We start from the raw sequence: 12,470 nt of genomic DNA on the forward strand, positions 1-12,470 counted from the left end.
CTGTGAACGGAGAGACGGCTCTGGTTCAGCTGCGTGAGTTCTCTTCGTCTGCTTTGGTGACCAAACATCTGACGCTGAACTGAACGTGTTTACTGTCAGGGTGAAAGTTCACAAAGTGTTGTATTCTCCAAACCTGCTTTTGATAAACAGGAGATGAAAACACCATCGAAAGGGAGCAAAGCAAAACATCCCTGAACCCTGACCTTGACCCTGAACCCGAACCCTGACCCTGAACAGTCTTCAGTACAAGAACGCTGCCAAATTGTCGCCTGTTGAATCTTTAGAGCTGAAATGATTCGATTTGATTTTTGACCATTTCCTGTTTTTCTGCTGTTGGTCTACGCTTAAAGACATTTTGAATGTGTCACGCTAGACCAGACGGCCAATTAATCGTCAGCCCAGTGAAAATATTTCTTAATGTAGCTGCAGGCTCAAATGTCCCTGTCCAGCTCAGTGTGGACAGGAACCCTCAGAAACGTATTAGTACACAGGGAGGGACAGCAGGAAGGAGCTCAGCCGGTCTAGAAACCCAGCAGGACCAGATCTTTGCAGCAGGTTAACAGAGTTCCTTATTTCCACGTCTGAGCAGCGAAGAACGGTCCGATCTACGACGTGGTGTGGAGTCCCAACTCTGCAGAGTTCTGCGTGGTGTATGGCTTCATGCCGGCCAAAGCCACAGTCTTCAACCTCAAATGTGACCCGGTGTTCGACTTTGGAACTGGACCACGGAACGCTGCCTACTACAGGTGAGAACACACCTGTTCCTGGACGGTCACTGCGTCAGTCACTCAAGCTGCTGAAGTCGTTTTGATGAAACCAGTCAGCAGTCTCAAAGCTGCAGTTCCTCTAATGGCCACTAGATGCATTGGAGGTCAAACTGCATTGAAGTGAATGTGAAAACCTCCTTCGACACATACAGAGTCTGTTTTACACCACGAGCTCAGCTCTCAGCAGATTTGATGAACTTCTTCTACCTGTTGCATCAGACGCATGTTTTGACACGTGTTTGACCCGATCCTGACTGATTCGTCCTTCCTGCTTTCAGTCCTCAGGGTCACATCCTGGTCCTGGCTGGTTTCGGGAACCTGCAGGGTCAGATGGAGGTCTGGGATGTAAAGAAATACAAACAGGTGAGGAAGAACAGCAGCAACACAAATGCCGAGATCAAAGTTGGCAGATAAACCAGGTGAAGCTTCGTCTCATCTGTGTCCACCCAGGTGTCCAAACCTCAGGAGCCAGACACCACTCATTTCTCTTGGTGTCCTGACGGCGAGCACGTGGTCACGGCGACGTGTTCTCCACGGCTGCGGGTCTGTAACGGTTTTAAGATCTGGCACTACACCGGCTCTGTGCTGCACAAACAGGACGTGGCGGCTGGCTCAGAGCTGTGGGAGGTCCGCTGGCAGTCCTTTCCCGACGGCACCTTCCCTGAACGGGCCGTCAAGTACCAGGCGGTCCCCAGCGAGCTGGGAACCACGAAGGTCCCCCCCAAGCAGGCGTACCGCCCCCCCGCACTGAGACACCTGCCGGCCATGCCCAGCACCAAACTGGTGAGCAACCAGCACCGAACAGGGTTCCAGTTCACGACATGGAGGTTGAGATCAGACCTCGAGAACTCAGAACAGTCTGAGAAATAAAACTACGACTCCCATAGTGCATTTCAGTTACTTTCCACCAATGGGTGCCACACAGGAAATGCACAACAGATTATGTTTTATGACAGGTGTTGATGCAGGTGTTGAAGCAGGTGTTGAAGCAGGTGTTGATGCAGGTGTTGATGCAGGTGTTGATGCAGGTGTTGAAGCAGGTGTTGAAGCAGGTGTTGATGCAGGTGTTGATGCAGGTGTTGAAGCAGGTGTTGATGCAGGTGTTGAAGCAGGTGTTGATGCAGGTGTTGATGCAGGTGTTGATGCAGGTGTTGAAGCAGGTGTTGAAGCAGGTGTTGATGCAGGTGTTGATGCAGGTGTTGATGCAGGTGTTGAAGCAGGTGTTGATGCAGGTTTGGAAGCAGGTGTTGAAGCAGGTATTGATGCAGGTGTTGATGCAGGTTTGGAAGCAGGTGTTGATGCAGGTGTTGATGCAGGTGTTGAAGCAGGTGTTGAAGCAGGTGTTGATGCAGGTGTTGATGCAGGTGTTGAAGCAGGTGTTGATGCAGGTGTTGATGCAGGTGTTGAAGCAGGTGTTGAAGCAGGTGTTGATGCAGGTGTTGATGCAGGTGTTGATGTAGGTGTTGATGCAGATGTTGAAGCAGGTGCTGATGCAGGTGTTGAAGCAGGTGTTGATGCAGGTGTTGAAGCAGGTGTTGAAGCAGGTGTTGAAGCAGGTGTTGATGCAGGTGTTGAAGCAGGTGTTGAAGCAGGTGTTGATGCAGGTTTGGAAGCAGGTGTTGAAGCAGGTATTGATGCAGGTGTTGATGCAGGTTTGGAAGCAGGTGTTGATGCAGGTGTTGATGCAGGTGTTGAAGCAGGTGTTGATGCAGGTGTTGATGCAGGTGTTGATGCAGGTGTTGAAGCAGGTGTTGATGCAGGTGTTAATGCAGGTGTTGAAGCAGGTGTTGATGCAGGTGTTGATGCAGGTGTTGAAGCAGGTGTTGAAGCAGGTGTTGAAGCAGGTGTTGATGCAGGTGTTGATGCAGGTGTTGATGCAGGTGTTGAAGCAGGTGTTGATGCAGGTGTTGATGCAGGTGTTGAAGCAGGTGTTGATGCAGGTTTGGAAGCAGGTGTTGAAGCAGGTATTGATGCAGGTGTTGATACAGGTTTGGAAGCAGGTGTTGATGCAGGTGTTGATGCAGGTGTTGAAGCAGGTGTTGATGCAGGTGTTGATGCAGGTGTTGAAGCAGGTGTTGATGCAGGTGTTGATGCAGGTGTTGATGCAGGTGTTGAAGCAGGTGTTGATGTAGGTGTTGATGCAGATGTTGAAGCAGGTGCTGATGCAGGTGCGGATGCAGGTGTTGAAGCAGGTGTTGATGCAGGTGTTGATGCAGGTGTTGAAGCAGGTGTTGAAGCAGGTGTTGAAGCAGGTGTTGAAGCAGGTGTTGATGCAGGTGTTGAAGTAGGTGTTGAAGCAGGTGTTGATGCAGGTTTGGAAGCAGGTATTGATGCAGGTGTTGATGCAGGTTTGGAAGCAGGTGTTGATGCAGGTGTTGATGCAGGTGTTGAAGCAGGTGTTGATGCAGGTGTTGATGCAGGTGTTGATGCAGGTGTTGAAGCAGGTGTTGATGCAGGTGTTGATGCAGGTTTGGAAGCAGGTGTGGATGCAGGTGTTGAAGCAGGTGTTGATGCAGGTGTTGATGCAGGTGTTGATGCAGGTTTGGAAGCAGGTGTTGATGCAAGTGTTGATGCAGGTGTTGAAGCAGGTGTTTATGCAGGTGTTGATGCAGGTTTGGAAGCAGGTGTTGATGCAGGTGTTGATGCAGGTGTTGAAGCAGGTGTTGAAGCAGGTGTTGATGCAGGTGTTGAAGCAGGTGTTGATGCAGGTTTGGAAGCAGGTGTTGATGCAGGTGTTGAAGCAGGTGTTGATGCAGGTGTTGATGCAGGTGTTGAAGCAGGTGTTGATGCAGGTTTGGAAGCAGGTGTTGATGCAGGTGTTGATGCAGGTGTTGATGCAGGTGTTGATGCAGGTGTTGAAGCAGGTGTTGATGCAGGTGTTGATGCAGGTTTGGAAGTAGGTGTTGATGCAGGTGTTGATGCAGGTTTGGAAGCAGGTGTTGAAGCAGGTGTTGAAGCAGGTGTTGATGCAGGTGTTGATGCAGGTGTTGAAGCAGGTGTTACAGCAGGTGAGCAGCAGGTGTTGAAGCAGGTGTTGAAGCAGGTGTTGATGCAGGTGTTGATGCAGGTTTGGAAGCAGGTGTTGAAGCAGGTGTTGATGCAGGTGTTGATGCAGGTGTTGAAGCAGGTGTTGCAGCAGGTGAGCAGCAGGTGTTGAAGCAGGTATTGATGCAGGTGTTGATACAGGTTTGGAAGCAGGTGTTGATGCAGGTGTTGATGCAGGTGTTGAAGCAGGTGTTGATGCAGGTGTTGATGTCTAACCATGTTTGTTTCTGTGTCAGCATGAGGAGGAGCCTCCTCAGAACATGCGTCCTGGTGCTTTGGGGGAGAAGAGTCTCTCTAAATCAGCTCTGAAGAACCAGAAGAAACGAGAGGCCAAGAAAGCAGCTAAACAGGTGAACTGACGTTAGCCAATCAGGTGGCTGTAAAGTTAAGACACACAAATTAATTCAGCGATAATCTTTTGATGATAACAATTATTCTGCAGGAGGCGAAATCTGAACCCGGGCCTCCTTCTGACCCCACCCCCAACAGCAACAGCCAATCAGAGCCAAGCAGTGGTGACCCAGAGACTGACAAGAAGATAAAGAATTTAAGGAAGGTGAGGAGCCAATAAACTGAGCCTCATCCAGACATCAGGCGTGTCTACACTTTGAGTTCTGGGCTGTGATTGGTCAGCGTGTCAGTGATGCGTTTGTCTCTTTCAGAAACTCAAAGCTATCGAGGAGCTGAAGGACCAACAGGCGTCTGGAAAAGTCCTGCAGAAGAACCAGGTGACCTGTTTCCTGTTTCCTGTTTCCTGTTTGAGTCCAGAAACTCTACAGGCAGCCGGAGAGACAGACAGACAGACAGGCAGAGAGAGAGAGACAGACAGACAAACAGACAAACAGATGGAGAGACAGACAGAAAGAGAGACAGACAGACAGACAGATGGAGAGACAGACAGACAGAGGGAGAGAGAGACAGAGGAAGAGACAGACAGAAAGAGAGACAGACAGAGGGAGAGACAGACAGGCAGAGAGAGAGACAGACAGACAGACAGACAAACAGATGGAGAGACAGACAGAAAGAGAGACAGACAAACAGATGGACAGACAGACGGACAGACAGACAGACAGACAGACAGACAGAAAGATGGAGAGACAGACAGAGGGAGAGAGACAGGAAGAGACAGACAGACAGACAGACAGACAGACAGACAGACAGACAGACAGACAGACAGACAGACAGAGGGACAGATGGAGAGACAGACAGATGGAGAGACAGACAGACAGACAGATGGAGAGACAGACAGATGGAGAGACAGACAGACAGACAGATGGAGAGACAGACAGACAGACAGACAGATGGAGAGACAGACAAACAGATGGACAGACGGACAGACAGACAGACAGACAGACAGACAGACAGACAGACAGATGGAGAGACAGACAGATGGAGAGACAGACAGACAGACAGATGGAGAGACAGACAGACGGACAGACAGACAGACAGACAGACAGATGGAGAGACAGACAGAGGGAGAGGCAGACAGACAGACAGATGGAGAGACAGATGGACAGACAGACGGACGGACAGACAGACAGACAGACAGACAGACAGACAGACAGAGGGAGAGAAAAGCCTTGGATTCCATTTGGCATGAAGGACTTTTCTTCAGACTCCTTCAAAGTGGACGAGGTGGTGAGGTATCTGACCTAATCAAACATGTACAAGCACAACCAGTGAGCTGTGAAAATCAACCAAAGAACAGAGTATTTCACTCAAGGACGTGGTGTCAAACAAGTCCAACACTGCTCAACCTGTACATCAATGAACTGGCAGACCAGTTGGACCAGTCAGCAGCTCCGGGCCTCACAACACAGAGATCGCATACCTGCTTTATGCTGATGTCCTCATTCTGTTGTCCCCTAGCAGTGATGCTCTTCAGCACAACCTGACCGCCCTGGAACAATGATGTCATCACTGGCCCTTGGATGTCAACTTTAAGAAAACCCAGATTATGATCTTGAGGAAACTTCAATATGGCCATAAATACACTCAAAGACGAATCAGGCAGAGCAATGTACGCATTAAAAACCAGATTATTCAACATTAACATCCCAGTTAGGGTCTGGAGAAAAATGTTTGTAATGTGATCTTACCAATAGCTCTATATGGACGTGAAGCCCGGGGCCCACTCAGTGGGTTGGAGCATGACTCATGGGACAAACACCCAATAGAGGCCCTCCATACTGAATTCTGTCCAAGGACTCTAAATGTCCAAAGGAAGACACCAAACAACTCCTGCCGAGCAGAACTGGGACGTTTCCCGTTACTGCTGAATATACGAAAACGGACAATTACATTTTGGACTCATCTAAATTCAAGCCCAAAGGACACACTTCCATTCGAAGCACTGAAAGCCCACCAAACCCTGACAACAGCCCCCTCAGTCAGCCGATGGTGAAGCTAATGTGTACACCTACTTCTGCTTTGGCAACAACATGTCTTTGTTCATGCCAATAAAGCTATTTGAATTTGAGAGAGAGAGAGAGAGAGAGAGAGAGAGAGAGAGAGAGAGGACATATGTGATGTGTGTGTGTGTGTGTGTGTGTACATACATACACACACATCGCTGCAATATTGATAAGTGATTGACAGCCATTAGAAAGTGGTCGTGTATATGATATATATGTATATATATTTAACCACTGATGTAACAAGGTGTGTGTGTGTGTGTGTGTGTGTGTGTGTGTGTGTGTGTGTGTGTGTGTGTGTGTGTGTGTGTGTTTTCAGCTGGAGAAGATCCAGAAGGAGGATCAGCTGCTGAAGGAGCTGGAGGAGCTGCAGATTGGACAGTAGGGGGAGCTGCAGGAGCTCGGCCCCGCCTCCAAGCCCAGAATGCACCACACACACACACACACACACACACACACACACACACACACACACACACACACACACACACACACACACACACACAGCACATTGAGGTTCTGTGTGTGTTGGAGACATCTTGGTTGCACTTATCACTCACACCTGTGAGGAGGGGTGGGGTTTCTGTGAGGGGTGGGGCCATCATGGTCACGCCTCGTACAGCCATTAACTGATTGGATCCCTGGTTCGCGTTCTGTTTCCGATGTTCCTTTAACACAGGGGGGGTGTGTGTGTGTGTGTGTGTGTGTGTGTGTGTGTGTGTGTGTGTGTGTGTGTGTGTGTGTGTGTGTGTGTGTGTGTGTGTGTGTGTGTGTGTGTGTGTGTGTGTGTGAGTGTGTGTGTGAGAGAGACATTGAATTGAAGCAGCCCATTGAAGCCCTGTTGCTATGCAACATCTGTACAGATGCTGAAGCTTTTGCTAGTGACCCTTTCAAAATAAAAGTCTCATCTCCTCAGTGCATGCACCAACAGATTTGAATGAAAGTCTAATAAATGCTTTGTTTTTGAGTCACATGGACTTATTGACATGTTTGTTCAGACAGCTCTCAGTCAGACAGCTGAGATGATTTTTATTTAAATATTATCTTCACATGGTCACGCGACAGAAGTAAGAAAGGAAAACAGAAAAAAGTGAACTGGAGGTTTTCTTACTGGAGCTTTCAAACACATTTTATTGTCGTCATCAGCAAATAGATTCCTCTCACTGGTCACATGATGACAATGACGACTGAACAAACGTGTTGGTGAAGACCCAGACGCAGCTCAAAGCTCAGAGCTCAAGCTTCAAAATGGCGGAAGAGCTTTCCAGGCTCAAATGGGCGTGGCCTAAACTGATAGAGTCCCGCAGAATAAATGTTGATGAGACTTTTGGTTCAAAAATGCAAAGCTCGTCATTGTAGCGCCACCATGAGGCCAATTGGATGTTTTTGTGGTTGAGATTTCCAAACTGTGCCCCAAGTTTGGAACTGTAGTCTCTGTGAGAAGAAGAAGAAGAAGAAGAAGAAGAAGAAGAAGCACGTGTTGGAAACCTGATGGAGTCGATCTGATGTTTGTGGATCACATCTGATCAGTTCATTTTTATTTATTTGTTCGGTTTAAAATTACAGGGACAATGCACATTAATAAACATTTCTGTAAATGCGCCAGTTTAGCCATCCTGGCTAATTTTCAGCCGCAGTCCCTGGACAGGTGTGATGGCAACTACAGGACTTGAGAATACATTAAAACAAGGACAACAATACTGTACACTTCATAAGCACACATAAAATACATAATAAAGACAATAAATACATAAAACATTAAACAAATAAAGCACGCTTCAAGTTACATGAGCAGGTCAGAGTATGGTCACACACTTGATTGTCTTTTAACCACGATTTTAACTCCATTTTGAATGAATAATATGTGTCATTGTTTCTGATAGATGTTGGCAAACTGTTCCATGTATGAGATGGCCTTACTGAAAAAGCTGACTGTCCAAAAGCTGTCCTCCTCCTTGGTATTATGCAGTCCCCTCTTACCACAGACCTGGTGCATCTATCATCAGTTGTTTTCTGCTTACTAAAGGCACTAAGAGGGGGAGGAGCCAAGTCATGGACTATCTTGTAGAAAGACAAGCATCAGTGAATTTGACAAGATTATCCCAACTCAGTAATTTATGATTTCTGAGGCAGTTACAATGATGATAGGTGTTTGGCTTCTTGTCAAGTATCTTAATAGCTTGGTAGTATGCCGAATAAATTGAATTGAATTGACTGTACAGATTTGAGAGTTGTACAGGAGGCTTGAGCCCAACTAGTCAGACAATATGACAGATGTGACATGATCATGGCGTTGAAATATAATGTTGCAGCGTAGTAGTTAGACAGTTTCTGATATGACGAAAATTTGACAGATTGAATTTTACAACATTTGTTACGGTTTTAATCTGTTTTTTAAATGTGAGATTGGAGTCAATTGTTATTCCAAGATATTTAAAATCAGATACCACTGTGACCTTTTCACCTGCAACATAAACATCAGGTGTCTGTTGACCGCTTTGTGAAAAACATACATACAGTTTTCTTTGTGTTTAAGTGGAGACACGAGTTATTAAGCCAGTTTGTGACATGAGCCATTGCTGCTGTAAGCTTACATGCAGCTTGTTGTTTGGTTGTTGCATGGACGTAGATGACGGTGTCACCTGCGTACATTTGGATCTCAGCCTCACTGCATACAGTGGGGAGATCATTTATATAAAGGCTAAACAACAGGGGTCCCAGGATTGATCCCTGAGGTACACCAACATCACAACTAAGGGCTGATGACAGCTCATTATTTATCCTTACACTCTGTGCTCTACCTTCAAGATAGGATTGCATCCATTTAATGGCATTAGGGGAGAAGTTGAACATTGAAAGCTTTGATAACAGAACATCATGGTCCACAGTGTCAAAAGCTTTCTTTAGATCTAAAAATATGGCCCCAACAACTCCCCCCCATCTAGTTTAGATTTCATATTCTCCAGTAGAAAGCAGTTAGCAGTCTCAGTTGAGTGGTTAGATCTAAAACCAAATTGCATAGGATGCAGTTTGAAGGGGCTGTTGTTAAGGTGGCTGGTAAGTTGTTCCGCGATATATCTTTCAATTATCTTTGTCATAACTGGTACTATACTTATTGATCTATAATTACATACCTCTGTGGGACAACCTGTTTTATAAATAGGTGTAATTATGGCTGTTTTCCATGAAAGACCCCCTCATTGATGGATTTATTGAAAATATGCGTTATTGGACCAGACAAACACTCACTGAACGTTTTCAAGAGCATTGTGTCCAGGCCATGCACATCTTTAGCTTTAGAATTCTTTAGGGAGTTTATAATCATTCTTACTTTAGGTTCAGATATTTCTATAATCACAAAAACAGGTTTATCATTATTTACAGATATGACACTTGGTGAATTGATGGAGATGCTCTGTGTCAGTGTCCGTACTGATTCCACAAAATATGAGTTGAAAGTTGCTGCTATTTGAGCTTCATCCTGTGTAATACTACCATTCACACAGATTTCAAGGCACTTTTTATTGCCGATATGATGTTTCCCTGTCAGCCTCCTTAAATTCTCCCAAATGAACTTTGAATTTCCCTTTGCTTGGTCAATGATATTAATGAAAAAATTTGCTTTTGCTTTTCTAATTTCTTTTGTTACCTTATTTCGCAGTCCTGCAAACTTTAATCCATCAGTGATTAATTTTGATTTAAAAGCTGTTTTTAGTGCCGCATCACGTTCTCTCATTAATTTATGTATGTTACCATTTAACCATGGGAGAGTGTTTTTTTGTCTGCGGGCAGGTTTAGTTTTTCTTAAAAAATTATTCATTGTGCTTTGGATTGTGGACAAAAAGGCCTGGCAATAGGAATCAATGTCAGTGTAAGACAGAATATTATTCCAATTGATCCCTTTAATTGCATTTTCAAAGTTATTTTGTTCTCCCTTAGGTATTCTGAGCTGACTGCTCTTTCTTACGTCACAGGGACTGAAGCGTTTTTTGACAGTTTCCTAGCTACGAGGGTTAAATTATGATCTGATAAACCCGTGATCATATTGAATGATTTGAACCCGAACACATGGGGCAGAAGACAGATCAGGTTTCCAGTCTGGATCAGGGTTCCAGGAGCTGCTTGGACCAGCGTGTGCAAATATCAAAGGGGGGTCATGAGGTATATAGCTGGGGGGCTCCAGATTACTGGAAAATGCCAGTATCATCTCATATAGTGAAACCACTTGCTCTTATACTTTTAAAAGTGACAAAGCAGACAGAATATTCAGATGGTCTCTTCGCGTTTTGTGAGCGCCTTAAGGTTTACGATGGATTTCCGTTTAATTGTTCTTCTATTTTTACGTCATACTCGCATGAAGGCTCAGCCGTATCGGTAAAACAGTAGAAACCGTTGCTGGCCTACCATTCGTTAATTTCGCTGTCAATCAAACTTCGGCTGCTATTGGAGGTTATGTTGCTGTATGCGCTCGTTAATTATTCCCGTGCAGTTAAAGTGAGCGGGGCGCGTGTCTGTGTCTCATCTCCGCCAGCTCTGATCTGAGAAGCCCCGCCCCTGTGTGAGGTGCGGGTGTGTTTGTGTAAGTGACCTGCTGGTAGGTCAACACACTGTGCGCTTGTTTAGTTTATTTATATTTATTAATGACGAAGGAAGTTGTTTTAGTGTTCTTCTGTGTTTCGTTGTCGTTTATATGATTCAAGTAGAAAACACCGCCTGACCAGTTCACAGCAGATCGTGGGGAGCTCGTCAGGAAGCGCGTGCATTCACAGCTGAGTAAGCTAACAGCTAACGTTAAGCAGCATTGAGTGACTGGTTAGCTGAGTAAGCTAACAGCTAACGTTAAGCAGCATTGAGTGACTGGTTAGCTGAGTAAGCTAACAGCTAACGTTAAGCAGCATTGAGTGACTGGTTAGCTGAGTAAGCTAACAGCTAACGTTAAACAGTATTGAATGACAGGTTAGCTGAGTAAGCTAACAGCTAACGTTAAACAGTATTGAATGACAGGTTAGCTGAGCTAGCTAACAGTACATATTGTTTATATATGTTAGCATATGTTGTATACTGGTCATGTTCATACTGGAAACACTACATACTGGTTTCTTCATGTGGTCATTATTGATCTACACGTGCTCTGTGTTTCTGGTTTTACTGGGACAAGGGGTCCGTTGCACTAAACTAGGATAAGGGATTCAGCCGGGATATGTTGGTGATCCTGGCTCAGCTGATCCCTGATCCGGTTGCACAAAAGCAGGACAGCAGAAAGTGGGATCTGTTATGGGATGAGTTACCATGGAGATTTATTGTGTGGAGCTGGCCTGCTCCAGACCAGGCGAAGCTCCAGGATCTGTTGAATCTCATCCCTTATCTCAGTCAGCATCATCACAAACAGAAACCAGCAGTTATTCCACTGAGCACTACACACTGTTCTCACATCCAACCTGATCCACGTCATCATTTACACATTAACACAAAACATGAGCAGCATTCATTTCAGTTTGAAGTCATTTCATTCATTTCAATCATTGTAGATCAATGATGATTTTACATGATGCTGCAACCATCAGATAGACAGTTTCCCATAGACTGTATATAAAATACACATCCAATATAAATATAAATACACATCAAAGAGTAACATGATGTTCCTTTATTGAATCAGGATAAATCAAAGCATCAGTTCTTTCCAAACTGAAGTCACACAGTGACTCAGAATCAAAGCATATTATACAACACAGAAGAAACACACATCCAAAGGTCTGTATGTAACACAACACGTCTGCACACTGAAACAAAGCAGCACAAATCAAATGAACAACAGATGAATGGATGAGTAGACTCCCTGCAAGCTTGTATACACACAGTATACAGCACAAACACAAGAGGCCAAATCAATCTGAATAAAAATAACACAAATTCCTCTGCCAATGCAGGACACATTTCACTGAAATTTAAACAGGCATGTTAACTGAAATAATTTAACACAGATTGGTCCCTGACCAGCCGACCACTGTCGTCATCAGGGAAGACGGCAGGCTTGTCCCAGTCCATGTGTGATAGCTCTGTATACACACACACACACACACACACACACACACACACACATATATATATGAACTTTATTTATCCCAAAGGGAAATTATCAAGGAGTTCTACAGTCTGATGGAGTTACATTTACACAATTTCAACTGATTCATAATCAGAGTGCAACTACGTTTTCGGAGATGTGAATCAGCTGTTTGGATTG

General features: G+C 45.2%; 2 protein-coding genes across 2 annotated transcripts in view; one reads left to right on the forward strand and one right to left on the reverse strand.

Moving 5' to 3' along the window:
- eif2a (eukaryotic translation initiation factor 2A) overlaps nucleotides 1–6,656 on the forward strand; it is a 12,261-nt gene extending 5,605 nt beyond the window's left edge. The window contains exons 9-16 of the mRNA XM_070970534.1: nucleotides 1–33; nucleotides 590–746; nucleotides 1,046–1,130; nucleotides 1,218–1,550; nucleotides 4,049–4,162; nucleotides 4,255–4,368; nucleotides 4,475–4,540; nucleotides 6,546–6,656. The exon at nucleotides 1–33 is cut by the window's left edge and continues 84 nt beyond it. Coding sequence (XP_070826635.1) covers nucleotides 1–33; nucleotides 590–746; nucleotides 1,046–1,130; nucleotides 1,218–1,550; nucleotides 4,049–4,162; nucleotides 4,255–4,368; nucleotides 4,475–4,540; nucleotides 6,546–6,611 — 968 coding nt within the window. The 3' untranslated portion in view covers nucleotides 6,612–6,656. The remainder of the gene's footprint in view (nucleotides 34–589; nucleotides 747–1,045; nucleotides 1,131–1,217; nucleotides 1,551–4,048; nucleotides 4,163–4,254; nucleotides 4,369–4,474; nucleotides 4,541–6,545) is intronic.
- Nucleotides 1–12,470, reverse strand: part of clrn1 (clarin 1) — a 56,967-nt gene that overhangs the window by 24,924 nt on the left and 19,573 nt on the right. The window lies entirely within an intron of this gene.

The sequence above is a fragment of the Chaetodon trifascialis genome, chromosome 9 (assembly GCF_039877785.1).
Source record: "Chaetodon trifascialis isolate fChaTrf1 chromosome 9, fChaTrf1.hap1, whole genome shotgun sequence".
In the NCBI taxonomy this organism is placed as follows: Eukaryota; Metazoa; Chordata; class Actinopteri; order Chaetodontiformes; family Chaetodontidae; genus Chaetodon; species Chaetodon trifascialis.